The sequence below is a fragment of the Macrobrachium nipponense genome, chromosome 40 (assembly GCF_015104395.2).
Source record: "Macrobrachium nipponense isolate FS-2020 chromosome 40, ASM1510439v2, whole genome shotgun sequence".
In the NCBI taxonomy this organism is placed as follows: Eukaryota; Metazoa; Arthropoda; class Malacostraca; order Decapoda; family Palaemonidae; genus Macrobrachium; species Macrobrachium nipponense.
This window is the reverse complement of record NC_061101.1, coordinates 50537364-50561835: the sequence shown is the minus strand read 5'-3', so window position 1 is coordinate 50561835 and position 24472 is coordinate 50537364. Positions and strand designations below refer to the sequence as shown.

Genomic DNA, 24472 nt, shown 5'->3' with positions numbered 1-24472 from the left:
GACTGTTCCACCGCTCTTTTCTCGATCATTTGTTGAAGGAGATCGAATAATACTTGCTTCGTCTCTCCCTGATAGGATGGAGAAAGGTCTCTGGGAGTCGTAGAAAGAGGAGGAAGATCTAAAAAGGGGATCTTGTACCCCTGCTCCACGATCTTGAGGGACCAAGAGTCCGTGTCCTCTCTCTCCACGCTCCCGCAAAAAAAACTTCAGTCTGGCTCCGACTGGTGTCTGAAGGACATGCTTCTCACTTGGAAGGCTTTGACTTAAAGGAAGCTCTTTCCTCGTGAAAACCCTCTCCCTCGAGGAGCTGCTCTCGAGGGGGGAGCCCCACGAAGGGCTTAACTTCTTCGGTCGGTCGAACCGCAGGCTGACGAGGTTGAGGTACTGCCGAACGTCTTGTAGACTGGGCCAAAGGTCCTGTGTTGCCTTCTCTTGCAAACTGTTAGTCAGGTCCTTTATTAAAGTCTGGGGGAAGATAGGTTCGAAAGAGGAGAAAACAGCAAATCCGCTTTCTGAGCTGGAGTTACCGAACGAGCTGTGAAATTGCACAGCAAAGCTCTCTTTTCAATAAGGCCGTTCCAAATGAGAGACGTCTCCTCCGAACCATCCCTGACGGCTTTGTCCATACATGCTAACACGCTGGACAGCTCCCCCAAGACTGAGAGATTCTGCTTCTCGTCTTTGCAGATCCCAGAACTCCCAAACACCAGTCAAGGAAGTTGAACGACGTTCAAGAGTCCGGAGCAGACCCTTCAAATGATGGTCCGTCCTCCGTAGAGGTCCAGGTCACTTAAGCAGAGGATAAAAGAGACCTGCCTCTTGCGAATCCACCAAGCTGGAGAAATCTCCTTGAGCTGAAGAAGGGATACGAACTCCTACTCTTCTTGGTTCTATACCAAATGCCCCCCTTTCCTTCCCCGCTGAGTCTAGCTGGAGCAAGGCGAAAGTCGTCTTGCCTTGCTCTCTCCTTCGTACCATCCAATCTTGGAGTTTCTTAAACGCACGTTTAGTGGAGACGAAGTTTTCATCTCCACAAACTCCGGGGTTTTACCAGTTTTAGATGATGAAAACTGCGAAGGAGGAGACTTGGGAGCTGCAGGCTGAAACTTGTCTTCGGAAAGAAGAACGCAACAGCCGCACGAGAACTTTATAGTCTGAAATTGAAGGGGCCGCAGAAGGTTCCTCTTCAACCGAGCCAGCCGAACTACTCAGCTCTGCCTTCTTGCTCTACACAGAGCGTAGACCGCCTGTCCGGAGAGGGCGTCCTAATGTCGGTCTTGACTTAATCAAAGGACCCCTATCTTTACTAAATGAAGCCTTATTTGCGGCTGTCTTCTCTATGACGCTTACCACTTCAAGCAGGTAGAGCGTCCTGACGAGGACGAGCGTCCTTAGCGCCACCCGAGGCAGCCTCACTTGCCAGAGAAGCGTCCTTACGTTTGTCTCAAACGAAAGGGAAGACATTTTCGCTGGAATACGTGCCTGAGCGCGCAAACTGCGTCTTGGGGTACGACTTTCTTGGTCGGAGTCCCCAAAAGCGTCTTGAAAAGAGCCCTGAACGTCCTGGCGAAGCTTCCTGCCAGCGTCCTGCGAGCGTCCTGCCGAGCGTCCTGACAAGCGTCCTGCCGACGTCCTGACAAGCGTCCTGTCGAGCGTCCTGACAAGCGTCCTGCCGAGCGTCCCTGCCAGCGTCCTGCCTAGTCCTGACAGCGTCCTGTCGAACGTCGTGCTGAGCGTCCTCCTCAAAAGCGTCTTGACGCAACGTCCTTCTAGAGGACGAACGAGATCGGCGAATCGCCGAAGGAGAAGCGATCGCGAACGAGACGAAGTAGGAGAGGGAGAAGGAGACTGCTTCGTCCTCTTGATGGGCAGCCTAAGGTCCTTCCTCCGCTTAGGCTCGACTGCTGCTGGGCGAGTCCTCTGAGCCCATAAGCATCGATAGCTGGTCCTGAAGGGACAAAAGAATGTTCTTCGTTGGAGAAGAACGAACAGAGGAAGCAGGACTGATCCTGCGAGAAGACGAGGGGCGAGGGGACGCCCTCCTTCCTTCTCACAGGTACAGCTACCTGCTTCTCAGGTAGACGCGCCTGTGCACGCAACCCAGCGTCCTCATCGGAGGAGATCTTGCCCCTTTTTCTGAGGCGGAAAAGTGTCATACGCATCCTCTGACGAAAGCGGCGATACAGGACGTGAAGCGTCCTCAACACGAAACGTCCTTTTCAGAGGACGAGAGTCTCTCCGAGCGCTCCACCCCTTGCGCGGGGAGGACGCTTCGGAGGACGAAAAGCACTCTTTCAGGACGCGCGCGGTCGTTGCGCGCTCCTTGGCAGCCTGGGACTTTGCTACAAGGCCTGCCGAAGGGACGCCAGATCGGTGGGGTAGCCCCCGTAACCCTCTTGCGGCTTTCGACATACCTACTCCCTGAGTCTTGGGATTCTGATAGAGGTCTAGGCCTAGAGGCATTATGGGGCCGATCTGACGCCCCCTCCACACACTATGGGGCACGATCACACACTTGCACGAGCCAGTTTCCAAGGCTTTCACTTTGGTCTCCAGAGTGCGTAGAGACTCCAAAATAAGAGAGAGAGCATTAGCTTCTCCCGACACAGAATCAGAGCCCGAAGGCAACACAGGTTTAGGGGTTGCAAACTCTACAGGTGTTAATACAGGAGAGATGTTAGCCTTACCTTTGGTAGAACACTCCTGGAGGAAGACCTCCTGATCCTATCGCCGCTCCAATTTATTTTTAAGGCGATAGGACTCATATACTCTCCAATCATCATCGGTCAATCTCTCACATTCATTGCACCGATTATCCACCAACAATTAGCCCCCTACAACTCATACATACTGTGTGTGGGGGGTCTACCGATGCTTTCGGTAGCCTCACCTTACAATCAGTCCTCACACACACTCTGAAACTCACAGCACTTGATCCAGACATATCTTTTATAGAAAAGCCAAAACAATCCAAAATCAAAAAACGGTCCACTATCGCGCATGCCCAATTCAACAATCCAATTCAATACCAAAAAACCAAAACCAATCAGATACTTAAAATTGCGAGTCAAATCCAAAAAATCCTGACAGAGGTGTTTTAAAACAGTTGTTTACCGACCGGCGACAGAAAAAATATGAATAGAAAATGGGAATGGTTCCTGATATCCGCCCTCCCAGCGGCGGGAATGGGTACTACCACCAATGGCCGCCCACTGCGTGTGCCGCGAGTTTTGAAATTCTGTCGGACTTCAGAAAATACAGCTATATATATATCTGTCAGGTAAGTGGCATGAACAAAACATATTTTACGAAGAGCATCACATGCTTATTTTAGTTCGTATGGGGCTTTAATATATCACATTATGTTGACGAAACTTCAATCTTTTGAATGGTATGCCTAAAGTTGTAATTGTATATTCTTTTTTCACCAATTAAATATCAAGTGAATAAGACCCGGCCAGCGTGATGACGATGAATCGTCCATGATTGTTTACCCTACCTAGTGCACTCGTCTTCTGTCCTCCTGAAAAATCGCAATTTTCCTTGGACTCCAGGGCGATCGTCGTCATCGTTTAAGATTGGTGAAGAAAGTGTCCCAGCAACTATGGGTGCGAGTGGTGTGCAGATTTAGCACAAGAAATGGAAAGTTTGACACAAGTGACTCCGCAAACATAGAGATGGCATCAATTTTCTACATGTAGGGTGTTTCAAGTAAAAATTTCGAAAGCGTCACGGAGGTAAGTTTGCACTGCACATGGCTAGACTTTCATTGACAGAGCGGCTACAGTTTCACAGGCCAACCTTACCTTCAGCCAATATTCATGTCCAAACCTACCAGTAGATGGCAGTAAGGTTGGACAAGAAAATCGGCAGAGGAACACACAACCAAAATGGCGGCGAGACCAAAGCAGCAACAAACAATGTAGCGCTGAGAGCTTAATAGGTAGAAACGGTAAAGGGGGAGGGGACCCCGTGGTAAACCAACCTAACCTGACTTAAGGTGCGTGCCTTGACCTGGCCAGGGGGCTTTGCTTCCCCTGGACCCCCCCAAGCTGGTTAGATTGGTTGTGACCGAACCAAACGAACCAACCTAACATGACTTAGGGCAAGGTCAAAGCGCTAACCACAGGGGTTACAGTAAGGCTACTTACCGTGGCGGATGGATTTGGGTGTCGCGATACCAAAACAACAACAAACAAAGTAGGGAGCAACTGGCCCGGTAAAGTGTAAACAACCCAATATATGCCTTTATCACAGGCCTCCAACCAGAATACTACCTAAAAAAGCATAGGGAGTAAGGGGTTTGCCTTGGCGTAGGATACGCTCTACTTCCATCCCAGAGGACATTGGCGCCTGGGATATTCTACGGAACAAGTCCTTCGATCTCTGTAGTGGTAATCTTACCTGCAAAAATAACTCATACAAAAGGTCCTCCGAAACTTGGTCGTCGATATTCCCCACCCACACGACGGTAGAATCGTCTTCACTCATGGCTGGGCGATAATCTCCTAATTGATAAAACTTAATTTTTCTCCTTCGCGAAATCAACAACGACGGACAAGTTCCACGCGTCAGGATGAGACGACTGTTCATTCTCGGCCACGGCCACGGTTCAGAGTAACGGTTCTCAGTTCACTGCTCGAAACGATTGCTCCTTTTTGGATATTATTATATTATTACTATAATGTAATATTATATAATATTCATTAGTATTAAAATAGTTTAACCAGACCACTGAGCCGACTATCAGCTTTCTTAGGGCTGGCCCAAAGGATTAGGACGAAATACTGGGTCTAACGGTTCTCAGTTCACTGCTCGAAACGATTGCTCCACTTTGGATATTATAATCACTAATTAATAATAATTATTATTACCGCTAAATTAGTTTAACCAGACCACTGAGCCGACTATCAGCTCTCATAGGGCTGGTCCGAAGGATCAGGAAGAAATACCGGGTGTAGGCCATAGGCAAGCTTAGCTGGGACCAAATAGGTCACTCCCGTGGCGATGGATGATTGAAAATGAAATTTAAAAGATAAAAACAGCACTAAGTATTATACTTTTACACCGGAATACATGCGTGCATCAAAAACATTTGCTTATTTCCGTGCTTATAAAAATTATTAAATTAAGATTCAGAGTAAGTTAAGTAATATTTTGAAATATAGTTTTTTAATTCATTAAACGCCCTGTGGGATTCGGTGCTTTCATTATTATTACTTAAAATGAAATGTGGACCATTCTTAAGGATTTGCGTTAGATCTGCAGCAAAGAGAAATTTTCTGTGGCTCTGCGTTAACCTCCAAAGCAAACACTATAATATATCTACGGTGCATCACTATACTATTGTAGGGGCAACTCTTTTTCTATATTCTTATTGCAACTCATCATCAAGCCTTGTTGTTCCTTTGCCCATTATGTAGAGCATTTTACGCCTTTTCTTTTTATGTATTATGTCGGGAATCCGTTCCCTTTATGTAATATTATTCATGTGTTTTTCGTCTGTGAAGAAACAGATTCACATCGGGGGCCCTGTCCCTTTTTGTTTACGTTTTGTTCGTGCGTGTGTGACGGACACTACCCTTCCTTCCGCATCCGTCTATGTCAACCCAGTTCGTCTGTAAACCTAGGAGCAAGAGCCCGTGCTGGGATAAGGCCAGCTTAATCTCAAACAACATAATAAATGATCAGTAGGTAAACAACTACCTGTCTTACTCTCTGTCCTCACACTGTGACCGTTAATTGTAAGTAAAAGTCCACAATTATGTAAGCGAGCAAAATTTTATTTTTCGAGATACAAACTGATTAAAAACGAGAACTTTCGACTGTAGGCATAATGGTCCTCTTCGGCCAACTGTAGACTGAAAAGGATGGAAAGCTCCCATATATATTTTTCAGTATTTTGAAAAATACAGTATTGCTCATATACATCATAGTGGATTTCTGCTTAATAAACATAAATCCAGAATGAGATTTTACTGGATCGAGAAGTATTCGCTATTTCAAAGATATTAGTTTTCCTTTGTGAATAAAGGTTAAGTACAATACAACAAGTTCCTGAAGAAGGAGGTTGGTATGGCAGAAACAGCATATAGTACATGTATAATTTATGTGTATTAATACTCAGACGGAAATGAAAATAAAAATGTTCGTTGAGTCTAAAAAGCTAAAAAGAGAACATAACAACTTTGCAAAAATATATGCGAGGAGCCTAATTGATCCATTAATAGACACACATTCATATATATATTATATATATATATATATATATATATATATATATATATATATATATATATATATATATATATATATTTATATATACGTATATATATATATATATATATATATATATATCATATATATATATACATATATATATATATATATATATATATATATATATATATATATATATATATATATATATATGGCTTATGCCAATTAAGTTAGCGAACCCACTATTTTCTAAAACAATGTTATACCATTTTTTTTTTATATATATTATATAAATGAAAATGGTATAATATGGTCTTGAAAAATAGTGGGTTCGCTATTCTTGACATGATATATATATATATATATATATATATATATATATATATATATAGAGAGAGAGAGAGAGAGAGAGAGAGAGAGAGAGAGAGAGAGAGAGAGAGAGAGAGAGAAAAGGTCTTCATAAAGCGATAATATCCTATTAGAAAAGGCAACGCAACGGAAATAGGGACTTGAGTAAATAAAGTTTCCACGTCTAGATTGGGCAGTTTGATGTTCAAGGGGCTGTTTACGAAATCTCCACGGCTTTTAGACTATATGCTCCCACGAGCATCTAGAAAAATTGTGATACGATACGGCAACAGCAGCTGACCCAGTTAGTACTCTACTCAGTAGATATGATCAAGAAGGTTATAAAAGAAAGTGAATAAAATGTACCTGCTAATCAAAGCCCATGCAAATCCCAAACCGAGTTTTAACAATAAAATAATAATCCTTTAAACCGAACACTTCAAATTATGACAATGTTAATTTTAAAGCTCCTCGTTGGACGAGTGGTTTTCGCGCTCGGCTACCAATCCGTTGGTCCTAAGTTCGATTCTCGGCTCGGCCAACGCGGAAGCATTGAATTTCTTTCTAGTGTTGAAATTAATTTCTCAGTATAATGTGGTCCGGATCCCACAATAAACTGTAGGTACCGTTGCTAGGTGACCAATTGGTTCCTGGCCATGTAAAAATATCTAATCCTTCGGGCCAGCCCTAGGAGAGCTGTTCATCAGCTCAGTGGTCTGGTAAAATTAAGATATACTTAACTCAGCCTCGTAAATCCGTGGGTAGTTTGTTTATTAATGTTGATTTAAATTTTTAAAAATATATCACCAGTCTTTATAAAAGCCATGCAATATTTAAGAAATTGAACAGAACTCACGAATTTTCGTACATATTATAAGGGATACCTACCGCCCTTACGAAAGGAAGATTCTGGAATCCGGCAACATCAGTAAAACCACCGAGGAAATATGCCAAAGGACGCTTAAACAAGAATAGAATATAGAAAATAATATGGAGTTGAGGCCAAGCGCGCGATCTATGAGGTTATTCAACCGCTGAAACGGAAAAACCTGGCAGTAAAAAGGTTTGAAATGTGTAATAGGAGAAGAACCTAGCCATTGCACTATGAATCGATTGTTATGGAAGGGTGGAAAGTAAGGTGGAATACAGATAATACAAACGGAGGTATAGAAAAAAAGAATGAAAGGGGTTGCATTAGCGGTTGGAGTGACACTGCAAAGAACTTAAGTAGTGCTTACAGTGCATCGCATGAGGCGCACTGTTGGCACTACCCGACTACTGGGACACTTGAGCAAGAGTTTCCAGCAGATCCACAACATAACCAGACTCGACCTATTAACCGCCATAATTACATATCAAAACTATGTAACAAAGGTGGTATGGGGGATGAGCCATGTCTATTACATATTTCCCATAACATTAAGGCTAATTCAAGATGGCATCGTTACAAAGACTGTAATTTTGATACAGGCGGAAAGACAATGACCAGATTGGTATTCCATATGGTACGTCATCATTAAAAATGTTTAATTTCCTCAATTCTGACCCTTGGTAGTTTTTCACTGCAGTTTCAACATTTGTTTTTACTCTTGTTTCCTTGCATCTCAAACCCTTTCATTCTGATCATCAACGTTCTCTCCACTGTTTTCTGTCACTAATTTCCCACCATACAAGAATTTCTTCTTAGTATACAGCAAGTGTGTAAACTTTGTGAGGTTATAAGGTACACAATAATAATAATAATAATAATAATTAATAATAATAATAATAATAATAATAATAATAATAATAATAATAATAATAGTGTATTTAGGAAGCAGACACTCTCTCAAGCATACTTTATTATAAGTAATGGTTACTTCAGCAACATTACGCTTTTAGGGAAGAATCTCTACAAACTTAAAGCTGCTGAAGTAGCCATTACTTTTAATATGATACTACTACTACTACTACTACTACTACTACTACTACTACTACTACTAATAATAATAATAATAATAATAATAATAATAATAATTCCTTTATTCCACCTTTTAGTTTACAGTGGGAGAGAATGCCTCTCAAAATCTGCATTTCATCTCTGTAGTCCAAAGACTGATCTAAAAACTCTACAATATTGTTTATATGGAACATATGAGGAAAATGTCTGAGCCTTCTTGGACATACGGGATGAAAAAACAAATGCGCCTTTGGAAGAGAGCCAGAAAATGGAGTAGGTGAAGGAGGCCGAAGAGACACTGAAAAATCCCTTAGTAATGCCTACAGTGCACCATGTGAGGTACGCAGGTGGCACTACCCCACTAAGGGGCATGGCGACTATGGAGTGAACTACCTATCTGAAACCGAACATGTGCTCACAAATGAACAAGCAAATGGGTGAAATAAGCTTTTAAAGACGAGGTCATTAGTCCTTTGCCTATTTTAACCCTGAATTCGACCACCAGGTGTCTAGCCCACGTAGGTGAGCACAGCTGATCACCTCAGAAAGTCTATATAACTATACTCTGTTTTTTCCATCTGTCCATCCGCCTGTGGTGTTTGCGCATGGTAACACTGCGTCCCAGGCTTTAAATCATATCCTATTTCGAATATTAACGGTGTAAATCGCATACAGTAAATTATTAAAACACTTTTTAAGTTGCAAATGTATACCCAGATATCCTTTTATTTCTAAAACTTACACATAGCGTAACTATTTAAAACCCGGGATGCAGTGTTACCATGCGTGACGACCATAGGCGGATGGACAGATGGAAAAAAACAGGGTATAGGTAATGGTGGTAAATATATTACCCATAGGGACAGACAGTACGAGCTGAGGTCATCACGACCGCCATTGTTATACCTACTTACAGACGAATGAAAAATCCTACGTTCATTAAATCTATCCTCAAGATTTCAGCGAAGGTACCGGAGAGATTACAGAAGTCCAGCTAACCCTGTTACTTCGCGAAGTATCGAGTCCAACTTTCGTTTTCAAATGGTTTATTTACTGTATTTAAAAAAAGGAGCAGTTATGCTACTGTTATAAAATATTCTTCTATAGTTCTACGTATGCAGCTCTACTTAGCTACAGTATTTACCAACTACTGTACTCACATCCGATATCTGTGATGCCTAATGAATGAAAATAATAATAATATATATATATATATATATATATATATATATATATATATATATGTATGTATGTATGTATGTATGTATTATAGACGAGGGAGTTGGGAGACCCAAACTTACATGGACGAGAACTATGGCAAATAAGGCTAGAGATGTCTAACAAGGCAAAGGAGTTTCCCGGAGGCCAATTATGTCTTTGACTTGGTCAGCCTGTCTGTGATACGTTTTGCGTCTTTTACTGTTTCTTGCCCACGCAACGTTATATGACTTCTATTATCTAAAGTTGATTTCACTGACTACCTGACTTGGATTTTTGTTACCTTTACGACTTGTCAGCAACGCTTCACTATTTTTAGTGTTAGTGGTTTTCTGCACATCCACTATAGTCGATTCATTTAAGGTAGATTCTGAGCCTACGAGACGTTTGTTTGGCGGCCTCTGATTGGCTGGTAGCGGGAGGCAGACTGCTCGCTCAGCGGGTCATATTTTCGTTTGTAGCTTAGAAAACTAGCAATATGTTTACATTTCTTCATTTATCTCACGTTTTACAAAAGATAGGAAAGTTTTGGTCATACCAAAGGATTCAGTATTAAATGTACAATTAATAAATCTTTTCCTGAAATCAATAAGTTAAAATACAAAGGAATTACTAGCGAGTAGAAGTGAAGGAGAAGCATTTCATTCTTTATACCTGTTTTTATTCATCATCGGATTTTGCATAATTCACGAGATCAAGATAAAATGATCTTGTGTTTTAAAAAACAATAAAATCACCCTGAATACGCTGGTGCTTTCAGATTTTAAAATACGTGTAATATGTAAAGAGGAACATGAAGAATATGTCTTATTATGTTGCATCCGTGCTTGCTCGGTTTGACAGTAGTGCCGAGAGACGCAAGATATCGTGGGGCTGGTCCTCTAAGCTAGAGCTGTTGGCGTGTTGGCAGTTGCCAATTGGCGATGAGAAGTTTGCAGTTTCGAGACTATTGTATTTACCGAATTATTATGTCATTACATTTTCTATAAATAAATGCATAGAATTCCCATTATGACTTTCGAACATTTTTCTAAAATATTATATATGTCCGATATTCTGGACATATCTGATAAAAGAAAAGTAAATAATCAGATGGATGCATCTGGGTGTTGGCTTCAATTTAGTCTAAGTGAGAATGTACAAGCTTTATGAGGCTCACTGATAAATAACAGAACTTGTTTCTCTGGCCAATAACATCAAAAGCTTATGGTTTTCATATGTTCACTCAATAAACAAAAGTACAAATGTTTATTTTTCTTACCATAAAATTTGTTGACGATGTAACGAATATAATACGTATACTGTCTTTTTCAGAATTGCTTGAGTTACTCTTACACCAGAATGTTTATCTCCTTTATATACATGTTACACTTGACAACATGTCTACAACAATGTTTAGGAAAAATTTGCTTAGTTTTTCTCCTGAGGTAGTTGATTATTCTTGAATCACTTAATTCATACCTGAGTTAGTATAGCTCCCGTAACCGTTCCCACAGCCCTGCATAATTGTATATATATAGTACATGTAGATAATGAGACTAATCAGAAGACTGTTATATCATCATCTTTTTATACGAAAGAATGGAAATTTCATGCAGATATATTATTGCATAAACAGAAACTCATACACAAAAGAAAACCTACAACAGGAGGCTTACATTGGTATGTCATTAGGCTATCGATATGAACAAAAAAGAAATTAAAATTTTTTTACAAATTTTCTTACGTCATCATTATTTAAAAAATAAATAAAGGAAAATCATGCATATACATAGTCATGTCATTACCTATTGGAACAAAAAGAATGGGAAAATTATAAAGATACATTGATATCCCCTTTCTATTAAAAAAAACCAAGTAAAAAGAATTTATAAACAGATATGGTACATTGTTATGCCATTAAATATTTTAAAAAAAAGGAAACTCATATGGATATACTGTAGTTATGAAATTGCCTATCTAAAAAATGGAAACTATAGAAACACTGTTAGGTCTTCAACTTAAAAAAAAAAAAATAATGGAAAATCATTGATATATATCATCACTGTCAGTGTCCATCCTCCCTATATCCAATATCATCACTGTCAGTTTACAGTCATCTCCAATGTCAATAACAAAACTTTCAAACATATGCTCTCTAGCAACATCTTTCCTCCTATAATCATCTTCTAATTTCTTAACGTGGTGAAAACATTTCTTCCAGTCTTCTGTTGTAACTTTGTCTATCGCCAGTCTCGTAGCTGCTCAACAGTTTCAAAGATTGATTTGCATTAGTTATTTTTTCTGATATCCCCCTTTATTTGAGCCCAAATAAGTTCTATGGGGTTAAACTGACAATAATATGGTGGCAGCCTGAGCACTTCATGACCATTTGCACGGGCTATCTCATCTATCACATACCTCTGTTTTTCTTTGTGACACTTGGCAATCTGCAGCAATTTTGGCTTTGTTGCGATGGGTCGTGGGTGACGTTATTAGAAGAAAGCCACTCTTGACTTCACTTTTTCTGTTGCTGGTTGTTGGCACTTTATTTTCTATTTTTTGCTGTGGTATGGGAGCATTGTCCATTATGATTAAGATCTATCTCTATATTAGGCATAGTTGTACCTTAAACCCACTTTAAAAACCTTTCATGGCCCATGGAATCATGGTAGTCCCCTTTGGCACCATTTTTTGACCTAAACAACAATAGCGCATCTTGACAAACCCACCCCTTCTCACTCCCCGCGTGCACCACAATAAATCTTGACCCCTTTCCAGTCTTAGTTTGGGTCCTATTTCGCCTTCACCCGTTGTTCCAACACTGACGTACACATTCATTTTGGTTTCCTCCAAGTTTCATCAAGGAATACTTCAGGTTTACGTTCAGTTGGACTACAATTCCTATTCTTTTCAATTAACCGTAGGTATTCAGTTCTCGCTGCCACTATATCATCACGTTTCATTAAAATTGCTCTTCCACTCGTCACTTTTTTGTACCGGAATCCAAGCCCTCTCACAATTTTCCATAACGTTGTTTCTTCCCACCATTAAACTTTACCGGGTCTTCCTTCACTTTTTCCAGTAGGGCATCTAACGTTGGGAGCTCTCCTCTCTCGTAAAAAGACAAATTCTCCTTCCGAATACACTCATTTTCAAAACTATCCACCACCTTGTCCTTCACTCGGATCCTCTTCCTGGATATACAGGGTGAAGCGAAGGGGACGTTACCACATTCAGATGACTGTCGCTTGATTTTTTTTCACTGTGTGGGTGGGCCACTCCTGTAGCTTTGGCGGTCTTCTCAAATACTTCATTTCTTGAGTCTGCTCCCCACTGTGAGCTGAAGTAACGATGAACATTCATTATAATGTTGCGAGCTTGACTTGCAAATCTGGAAAAACGGTGCGACGAATGATGCTGTCATCTTGAGACATCTGCTTGAAAAGAAAAAAAAATCTTGCTAGTTCGTTGCTGTTTATTGCTCCACTGAGATTATTATTTCATATCACTCAATTAAGTCTCTGATATCTCTTAAGTTTGAAAATATATTCATATAAGAAAATTAGAAAACAATATGTTGAAACCAACCTCATTAAAACTAAGGATGAGCTGAAGAGTGCGAAGTAGGTCCGTAGATTTCAAATTCATTCCTGGACTGAATTTCCCGCCCGCGGCCAGCCTACACCTCCAACGATACCAGATGCATCCATCTGATTATTACTTTTTTTATCAGATATGTCCAGAAATACGGACATATATGATATTTGAGTTAAAAATGTTCGAAAGTCATAATGGGAATTCTATGCATTTATTTATAGAAAATATAAGGACATAATAATTCGGTGAATACATAGTCTCGAAACTGCAAACTTCTCATATCGCCAATTGGCACTGCCAACACGCCAACGGCTCTAGCTGAGAGGACCACCCAACGATGTGTCTCGGCACTATTGTCAAACCGAGTCAAGCACGAATGCAACATATAATACATATTCTTCATTTTCTCTTTACATATTACACGCATCTAAAATCTGAAAGCACCAGCGTATTCAGGGTGATTTTATTGTTTGATAACAACGACAAGATTTTATTTTATCTTGATCTCATGAATTATGCAAAATCCGATGATGAATAAAAACAGGATAAAGATGAAATGTTTCTCCCTCACTTCTACTCGTTGTAATTCCTTTGTATTTTAACTTATTGATTTAAAAAAAAGATTATTTAATTGTACATTTAATACCGAATCCTTAGGTATGACCGAAACTTTCCTATCTTTTGTAAAACGTGAGATAATGAGAAATGTAAACATATTGCTAGTTTTCTAAGCTACAAACGAAATATGACCCCACTGAGCGAGCAGTTTGCCTCCCGCTACCAGCCAATCAGAGGCCGCCAAACAAACGTCTCGTAGGCACAAGAATCTACCTTAAATGAATCGACTATACACCGTAATGATAATTCTTAATCCTTGCAAAAGAACAGTTTGTTCTATTTTGCCCTCTTCCTCATCCTTATATCTTCCCCCTGAAGATAGGCTTCAGCTCCAAATTCCAACATACAGAGCATGACCTTTCATTACAATGCCTGCATCCTTTCCACAGTTTTTGGTCTTTATTTAAAGTAATGGTTCCAACGATTACGTCTATGAACTTCAACTTGTTCGTGTTTTCACTATCTATCATCTGCCTATGTCTTTTCTAAGCCCCCATCATTTTACAGTCATTTTTATTTTTGATGTTTGTGTCCATAAACAAGAGACAAAACTTATCATGAGTTAGGCTCTTCATAACTTTTGAATACGCACACAAGACTAATAGCGAGGGTCCATATTCTGTACGAACACAAAAAGAATGCAATGCAGTCGAGTAATAAATTTCCTTCCATTCGTAAAAAGAACACTACACTAATACCTTTTCAATACACAATTTCTCTAATTATAAAATAAAAATTACGTTGAGATGTGAATTAGTATAGTTCCAAGGCATTGGTTAGTAATGTTCTCGTATGATTATTTGGTGAAAAAATTCTACGCTCCCCATGTTTGTGTATCGGGGGTGTGCGTAACACTTTTAGTATTGATTCTCTCATTATTGAGCGGCGTCGATACGCAATTCCAAAATAAAAAAATAAAATTCCACAACTTTATCCATTTCCCCACTAACTATACTTATTGCCAACGTAAGTGAACCAAATATTTTTGAAAAACAAATAAGAGAGTGAAGAAAATATAATAAGCAAAGTGGTATTTAATTTAATCTGATATATAGCTTTTATTTACGAATACGCTGTTCTACTATGCTCGACCATTCCAAAGATTTCCTTGAAATTAAACCCCACCCTCTGTGTGTGTGTGTGTGTGTGGGTGTGTGTGTGTGTGTGTGTTTCCCAATAGCTCTGTCGCAGATCAGCAGTACAGTTCGATTGACTTGTTCGGGAGTATTTTAGAAAACAGAGTACCTATACTCTGTTTTTTTTCATCTGTCCATCCGGGCTGTGGGGTTTTTGTATGGTAACACTGCGTCTCGGGCTTTAAATAGTCACGCTACGTGGTAAGTTTTGTAGGTATTAATAAAAGGATATCTGGGTGTACATTTGCAACTGAAAAGTGTTTTAATAATTTACTGTATGCGAATTACACCATTAATATTCGAAATAGGTTATTGTTATTATTGTTGAATGTAAGCTCCCTTTTCGGGGTGGTGGCGAATGGAACAGCCAGACGCAGTGGCGGGAAAATTGCTTCTCTCGCTGTTCGCTACGGCAAGATGTCAACGTATTACTTTCATTATACGTAAAAAGTATATCAGTATGTACTGTTTAATTTTTTATAAAGTGCGTTTCAGCCAGATACGATATGACGTAACTTGGTTTAGCATCTGTTTGATGGAATTTGCGTCTGGCTGTTCCATTCGCCACCCCGGAAAGGCAGCTTACATTCGACAATAATAACAATATCCTATTTCGAATATTAACGGTGTAATTCGCATACAGTAAATTATTAAAACACTTTTCAGTTGCAAATGTACAACCAGATATCCTTTTATTTACCTAAACTTACACAGCGTAACTATTTCAAACCCGGGACGCAGTGTTACCATACAAAACACCACTGGCGGATGGACAGATGAAAAAAAACAGAGTATAGTACATGTATAGGCTCCCGAACTAGTAATCTGCGACAGAAATATTGCAGGAAACAAACAAATCCACATCCACATACACAGTTTGAACTTAAAAAACTTTGGAATGGCCCAGCTATATATTATCATAGTCTTATCGTATTCGTCAAGCCATGGACTAATATTTTCTTCTCTGTCTTAATTTGTCCAAAATACGATACACATAAATTTGAAAATGCTTGTATAACATGTATATATCTATATATATATTAAATAAATTATATATCATTAAATAACTAATAATATTATATATATGATATATAATTATAAATTATCTATGTATATCATTTATAGGATCATAAGTTATATTATATATTAGTATATATATAATAAATTATATATAATACTTATATGTAATATATAAATATACTATATATATATATATAATAATATATGGTAAATATATATATATCTATATATATATTATATATATATATATATATATATAATATATTATGTATATATATATGTATATATATATATATATATATATATATATATATATATATATAACTAAAAATATATTCTATATAACCACGAGCATTTGCAAAATTTATTGTGTATCGTATTTTGGACAAATTAAGATAGAGAAGAAAATACTAGTTACGAAAAGAGTATATATATATATATATATATATATATATATATATATATATATATATATATATATATATATATATGCACAGAATATCTACTTATATAATATATAATAATTATATATATACTATATATATATATATATATATATATATATATATATATATATATTATATTGCAAACATGAGCACAGAACATCCGAAACAATAAGAATTATTATTATTATATTATTATTATTATTATTATTATTATTATTATTATTATTATTATTATTATTATTATTATTATTATATTATTATCATAAATGAACAACAATTCATATGGAACAAACCTAAAGACCACCGACTTGAGCAGTAAGTCTCTAAAGAAGCCACAGGTACAAGGCACTGTGATACACAGAATGTGAATTCTGGAGCTATATATGCAGAGCAAGTAGCACCGTACTACTCATTGAGGTGCTGGCAATAAAGGCTCTCATGAAGTTCCCCGTTGAAAGAAAATCCACCGAACGTGACAAGGCAAGAATCTTCGAGCTATGGTCTAAATCTTTGAAACATCTTGTTTTCAAGATGAAGATTCCAAGAACCTGGCAACATCCAGACAGGAGAATCTGAAGCACTTAGTTTTAATAATTATCACCATATCGTCCCCTTCTGTCTAGGAGACTCTAAGAACAATATCTTGTTTCCCTGCTGCAGGAGATAACATAATTTTCAGCCCTGGAGTTGAAAGTAGCAATTACTATATTCAATTGGAAAAAATTAATATCTGCGAAAAACAATTCGTGGAGCAAGAAGATGCTTTGTGACTGTCTTCGGTTGTTGACGCCCATCCTCGACCCCCACGCACTACATCACTTACTGGCCATTTCCAGATGAATGGCTAGCATTAACTTCATTTCACACTTGTGGAGACTGAAATACCTGTGACATGACTAACATCATTGCTCTACTATCATACCTTCTGAACCAATGATTATGTCACCAGTAAAAACTAAAATCAATCAAGGTCCCAGAACACCAGCCTATGGGACCCCAGACAAGATAGACCTATAGGCTCATTGAATGCCGTTCACAACCATTCTGTTATTGATCATTAGAAAAACACGAATAAAATCAACTGTGTAATCTCCCATGCATAAGTTGTAAGGATTGCAAAAGCCTTATTTAAACCTATCTGGAATTATATCTGTTATCAAGATAACGTGGATGTAGTCAGATTTCACAGAGTATCTAAAGTACGTAATTGTTTCCTGCAAGCTATAGACTTAAAAAGCGATCTCTGAATCCAAGATAATCACATAAGGACTTTAACTTTCTGATGTTTTTAGAGACCTCTGGAATGATGGAGTCTAACTTTCAATTTGTGCAATCAGTACTTTTAGAAGCCTTTAAACAAGAAGCCCAAAGAATTATTTCTGCTCATTTGGAATATTGTTAAGATTACTCAAACGATCAACTGTCCTGAGTATGGAAAAATGAACTGCGATTTCTTTATAATAAAAACTGTGTAAACTGCCCGAATTTTCTCCATCTAAACTGTCTAGGTTAGGGGTTCTTAACAGGGGGTATCCATACCCCTTGGGGGCATGAGAACATGCTGCGAGTATGGGACTTGATCACTGGATATTTGTATATATTTGATTATAAGGTGTCAATGTATACATGGGTACATTTTGCAAATAAATAACTGTACAAAACTATAAGTGCTTTTGATTTTTTTGTAAGTTCTATTCATAGCTATTCATACCTAAAGTATGCATAGTATATTAAGTTACATTGTCAACAAATAGGACTTCAGTAGTCTTAAGCCAAGGTTGATATGGAACTATGGTGGGTAATTCATTGGGGGTCTGGAGTCATCAATTCAAATCCCTGAAATCCCTTGACCGAAAAGTAAATATAGCCAGAAGTGGCTTAAAATCACTGTATCTGGAAGACGAATATAAAAACGAGGCAGTTTAGCTGCTCAAAGGTTTACGAGCACCTCAACTTAGCACTGTGCTATAGATCCAGATCTGAGGCAGAGATTTTTCTTGCAGTCTTCTTTTCGTACTACGTATTATCATAGTCTTTCTGAGCACATCTATGAACTTTATTAATTTTTGGTATCTTTCAGCGAAGTTCTAGCAAATCAGTTGGATGCAAATAAGTTTCCATAAGTTGAACTTGAGCTGATTACCACTACTGAAACAAGGTTTATTATTAGCTGATATTCTGAGTTTTCTTTAGAATGAAAATCACTAAAATTGTTGGTAGTTTTTCCCATTTTATTTAAAAGGCTGATTGTTATCTTAAATCTCAGAAAACACAATAGCATAATTGTATGCGTAAATGCATACAATTATGCTATTGTGTTTTCTGAGATTTAAGATACACAGTGATGATACTGGGCACATGTAGTAGAGTGCACTGAATATGACGTTCACTGCCAGGTAAGTTCAGTGGGCAGAGATTCCAATTACACTTAGAGATTTTCATTTCATCTGTGAATGAAACAAATATCAAAACAAGAGCCAGTAAATTACCTTGCTCAGCAGAAGACAATACTAAACGAGCTCAAGACTCCAGTAAGGACAAAAGATGCCCTAGAATCAAATGATTGAGTTGGGTAAATTTTTTTTTCTTTTTTGTCTGGGAGCAGTCAAATATCATAGACATCACTACTTCGGTTACAGCAGACTGAAATGACATGCACTGAAATATTTCCTGAACACTCAAATACATTTACATGTTAGTGACCTTCACAGCTGCCCTCTGATGTCAAATAAGCCATTTTCCACAGTCCAGCAATGAAGGAAGGCTCACTGAATCCTGGAATGCAGAGACAAGATTAAATTATTTACTGACAGCAATGCAATAGGCTTCACGCTATAAATGCTGGTATAAGGCTACTGTGTCCATGTTGAGAACTTTCAAAATTGGTAACTGCATGAAGAGACTGTGCGGGATAGAAAACAGAAATTGAATAAAAAAAAAGAATAAAGAGTTGCAAGAAATCTCAAGAAAACAAGTACTTTTTCGCATATACTAGAAGACACTGGAAGTGTTAGAAGTAAATGGACAAGTAAAAAAAGTTTCTTTGGCGCAATCGAGTTTTCTGTGCATTATGTAATGCTGCATAAGCCGTGGCCCATGAAGTTCTCAGCCACGGCATGGTGGTAGTATGTGTTATAGCGTTGCCAGACACACGATTATGGGTAACTTTAACCTTAAATAGAATAAAAACTACTGAGGCTAAAGGGCTGCAATTTGTTATGTTTGATGACTGGAGGGTGGATGATCAACATACCAATTTGCAACCCACTAGCCTCTGTAGTCTTAAAGATCTGAGGGCGGACAGCTAGACAAAGCCATCTCAATAGTTTTCATTTACAGGAAACTGAAAGTCATGAGTATTTGATGCAAGGTTCTCAAAATGAGCAGATGTTAGTTACTGATTCTTTTTTATCAAGTTTGCAACAGAAAACGGTAGAAATTCATCATCCTACAAATATTAAGGGTGAAGTGGAACTGCTCAGTGAGAAGTACACCGAAGCCTGCCGCAGAGAACTTAAGCATGAAGTGAGAAGATAGACTCAGGTTAGGTTTGTTGACGATGTAGAGAGCAGAAACTCCACCTCTGAAACAAAAACGTAACTTAATATTGTAGTGTGATATTTGGAGAGAGTAAGGGCAGCCATCATTGGACAATAAAATGTTAAATAGAAGGAAACGTTTGGAAACTATGTTTTCTCTTCAGAGGACAGACTAGCAAGATTACCCAAAATATTGATGCTGAAGGGGTCTATACTCTGACGTAGTTCTCACTGTGTTTCATGACTCGAGAAAAAAAGATAAGAAAAAAGAATACGGTGCATGCAGTGTTTCAAGTACTTGAGAAAATGTGTGAAGAGTATGGCATCCTATTCAGAGCGGATATGGGTATACGACAACACCCATGACTAAGATAGGCTCCTCACAGAATGTACTGGCTTTTTTTACAGGGAAAAAAAGTCATTTATGAACCAGTATGACATGGAATCAGGTCAATATGCGACAGTACACACTAACACTCTTCGGCTCACTTCGAATAGGACGAAGTTCCTTCACCTGCTTTATGAATTTTCCAAGGAATCAAAGCGAAAAAAAGCTTGAAATTATATAGTCCCATGCAATGATTACATAGAGCAATGGTTCTCAACCTTTATGTGACCACGCCCCCTCTTAAGAGTCGGTCCTTCCTTCCACGCCCCCCTTGCATATGTGAGTAAAATTCCCTCCCAGACTTAAAAAAAAAAAATAGAGAAAAAGAAGGGGTTTCGAGGGATCGGGAGGGAGGTCAATAATTACAAAACATTGTATGCCCACCGAGCCTAATTAGGGCAGTAGACTATAGGAAAGTAACGTTAAGAGGCGATACTTTTGCATTTTTTCATAAACTTCTGAATATGACTTCCGCGTTCTTGTTAAGAGAATAACGGATATACTTAAAGAATTTTTTATTCATTTTTCCCTAGGGCTCGCGCCTCCCCTGAAAATTTCTGACGCCACTTAGAGGGGGCGCGCCCCCCAGGTTGAGAACCACTGACTTAAGAGCTGTAAAAACCATCAAGAAAACGGATGAGTCGGAAACTGAAGGTCGTTGTCACAGCATCCATTCGGTCCTTTGCTACATCCATTTTATAGAATTTTACTCTGCATCCATTCCGGCTTCCTTTCTGCCATCTTGCTGTTCAGCCACTCTTTAAGTCATTTCGTTGTCTTCGATATGACTGGCAGAAAATGCCCCAGTGCTTGGATTTGTAGCATATAATTCTCATAAATAAAATAAAGCTGTTCTCCTTATACGTTTTCTACAGTTATTTCATTTGGGCATCAGTTGATTAATGTTTATTTGATGTACTATCTGACATTTCAATAACTGTGGCAGGTTGTTGAAGATAATTATTACTAATAATGTACAGTATTTGGTATGGCTCTGGGCAGAGTAACCACATATGTAGTTCATCTATGTGCACGATAAAGTGAAAACATGCTGGCGTTTGATGACGAATCAGAATAATTGAATTTGTGGTCATTTGATAACTACGAATCTGCCGACGGTAATCTAGCTAGTCTAGTAAAGGACTGAGTTCAAGGAATCGTTAGGAGAACGAATCACATTTCCTTTTAGTTGTAGTGGTATGTTTGAGCTTCATATCTGTAAATCGAATTGATCAGGATCCACTGGCCTCAAGTGAGTGTTAGCAGCGTCTCAGTGGCGTGATCGGTATGGTCTTGGCCTGCCACCTCGGTGGCCGCGAGTTCGATTCTCGACCATTCCACTGAGGAGTTAGAAAGTTTACTCTCGACGTGGTTCGGAAGTCACGTCAAGCCGTTGGTCCCGTTTGCTGAATAACCACTGGCTCCATGGAACGTCAAGACACCATTCAAACAAAGTCAAGCGAGTGTTATCACGTGATAGTATGCACTGACAGAGAGACTAAAATCATAAGTTTCACTTCACACAGGGACAGTTAAGGTGCTCCTTAACTGTAAAATAAAAAAAAGGGGGTTAGGGGCCAAACTTTCGCTGCAATTTAGCAAAGTATATTGATAAAAATCAATATGTACTGTAATGCCTACTGAGGTTGTTGAGTTTGTCTCTCTCTCTCTCTCTCTCTCATTTATACACAGGTAATAAGATGAATCTGGCAAACCTGAGTTTAAAACTTTTCCGTCCTACTCATATTTTCTCTGTCATTTCCCAAAACGAAATACAGAAAAAGTTAATCGAGGCTTTATTATAATGTACGATTTCTATAATGAAGTTCTCAAAGATTCTGGGAAAAAAATGAGGGTACCTCATCTCGAAGTGACCTAATGTTATTAATACCAATTATTGGCCTTTTCCCTGACGGTCACTGCTTGCCTCCCTCCCGCCCCTACCCCACCCCTACGGTGGACAGATCCTCCTAGACTCCCGTCGGTTCCGACTCGGTCGTATACTTGCTCAAGGGCTCAGTACGTGTAGAACTGTTGTGAGGGAAGGGTACATCTTGTGCGTTAGTTGACGGGACTTGACTGACTTACCTTCTGCCGTTGAAGGATCAATTATAAGAATTGTTTTTCTCAGTGGGGTTTGTTGTTAAAAGATAAACAATCAGTTTACAGTAAACAACTCCGACACAGCGTACCGGCAACCTTTGGAGTGGAAATATCCGATACAAGTAAGTGAAATGTCTATTGAAATCCTTTATTAGTGCTTTTTTTTTTTTTAACCAACAGCGCGCAATTGCAAGCGACTGTTGTTGTTGAAGATTAAGTGCGACAGCCGTAAGCTTTTATAGCGTAAACTTTCTTTTTCCTCTCTCAGCTCTCCATGGAGTACCGTTCAAAAAAGAGCTTTTGTATTTTGTTTGGTAATTGGGTAAGGGATTCGTGCGTGCGTGCGTGTACCCAGTCGATATAATACGTATCCTGAACGGACTGACTGATTTATTTATGTTTACTAAAACTGGCGTCACAACATCTAGGTCATTGACACTAATAAAATTAGATAACTAAAAATATTGTTGTAAAGGAGTTCCATATAAGAATGACCTAAAATATACGTGCATACGTACGTGCATACACATATTTAATATAAATATATATAGTATATATAATAAAGATAAATAAATATGTATACATAAATATGTACATATATAGATATAATATCTATAAATATACACATACACACTTAAGAATGTACACCATTCGTATACTTGAGGCCACAAATAAATGGAAATTCCGATCTCTTAATCTATTTATTTATTTTATTTTAATTCTCTGTCATGAAGGAGTGACCTCCTACCTAATAGCATTAAGTTTTAAGCCAACCTTTCTCACCTTTGCGTTATTATATCGTTGCCATTTTCTGTCGTTCAACTTCCCCGAACGTAAAATCAACGTAAATCTGTTTGTGAATGTTATTTTCAAATCCCGTTTTGTGCGATAGAGGGATTAGAATGAATAAAAAATAGTTCCACTTCTCGTCTTACAAGGCTTGAAACGTGAAGAACATCAGATTCTCTTCATTGAGTCGACAACTGACGATCGTTAACCCACGATGGAGTGACTGCCTTGCCGTGAATAGAAAGATGGTAATAGCTACGTATTACAGTCATAACTCCAAAGAATCGACCAACATTAATAAGTATAATGTCAAGTGATATAGTATATATGTCAAGTGAATTCGTCCTTCAATAAACTTTTCATGAAATCAAATATACTTAATAAAATAACGCCTAGTTTCATAGTATTTTACCTACCATTCACGTTCCGAATTCGCTATAAACATGCGAACGTAGAAATACGCACACGGCATATAGTACTATCCACTGCGCAGTTTCACACACCATCATCCGGAACTTGAATATTCTTACGATTTCTTGATGTGCTCATGAAAGGAGCATGCATACAGTTTATACCAAATTACCCGCAACTCATTCTCTCTAAAGGGAATTATAACATAAAACAATAGACGACACCTAATGCGTTATCTATGCCTCTAACTTATCCCACTTGAAGAAAAAACTTGGGCATCTTCGGATCATCCCCTTAGGAGTGGTAGTGCCGTCAGTGCACCTCACGCAGTGCACTGTAGGCATTGCTTAAGGTTGTTTGCAGCATGGCTTTAGCCCCTAGTTTCAAGCCCCTCCATTCCTTTTACTGTATCTCCGTTCATATTTCCTATCTTCCATCTTGCTATCCACCGTCTCCTAACAACTGTTTCATAATGCAACTGCTTTGAGGTTTTCTTTACACCTTACAGAGCAAAAAGGAAACCAAAAACATGAAAGATACTGGAATACATTGAGATTTTATAACCAAATGCTGGAATTTAATGGCATAAATACTATATTCCATTCCATTCCATCTTTTGGTTATGAGATCTCAGTGTATTCCAGGATATTTTAATTATTTTTTTTCTTATTCACGACGCGCATTCATTATCACTCATCAGAGTGGCTAGATGCATAGGG

The 24472-nt window shown here is 38.5% G+C and overlaps 2 protein-coding genes across 4 annotated transcripts in view; one reads left to right on the top strand and one right to left on the bottom strand.

Annotated features, from left to right (window-relative positions):
- Positions 1-24472, bottom strand: part of LOC135212153 (RNA-binding protein 7-like) — a 340935-nt gene that overhangs the window by 23929 nt on the left and 292534 nt on the right. Inside the window, exon 1 of one of the 3 annotated variants that reach the window (XM_064245573.1) lies at positions 19013-19035. The exons of 1 other annotated variant lie outside the window; for it this stretch is intronic. Coding sequence is in view for 1 of the 2 variants with exons in the window: in XM_064245571.1 (XP_064101641.1) it covers positions 4405-4491 (87 nt within the window). In the remaining variant the exon portion in view is untranslated. Of the gene's footprint in view, positions 1-4404; positions 4586-19012; positions 19036-24472 lie in introns of those variants that run through there. One more of the 3 variants, XM_064245571.1, reaches the window with a different exon arrangement.
- The window catches only part of LOC135212152 (uncharacterized), a 246450-nt gene continuing 244452 nt past the window's right edge, over positions 22475-24472 (top strand). The window contains exon 1 of the mRNA XM_064245570.1: positions 22475-22675. The gene's annotated coding sequence lies outside the window, so the exon portion shown is untranslated. The remainder of the gene's footprint in view (positions 22676-24472) is intronic.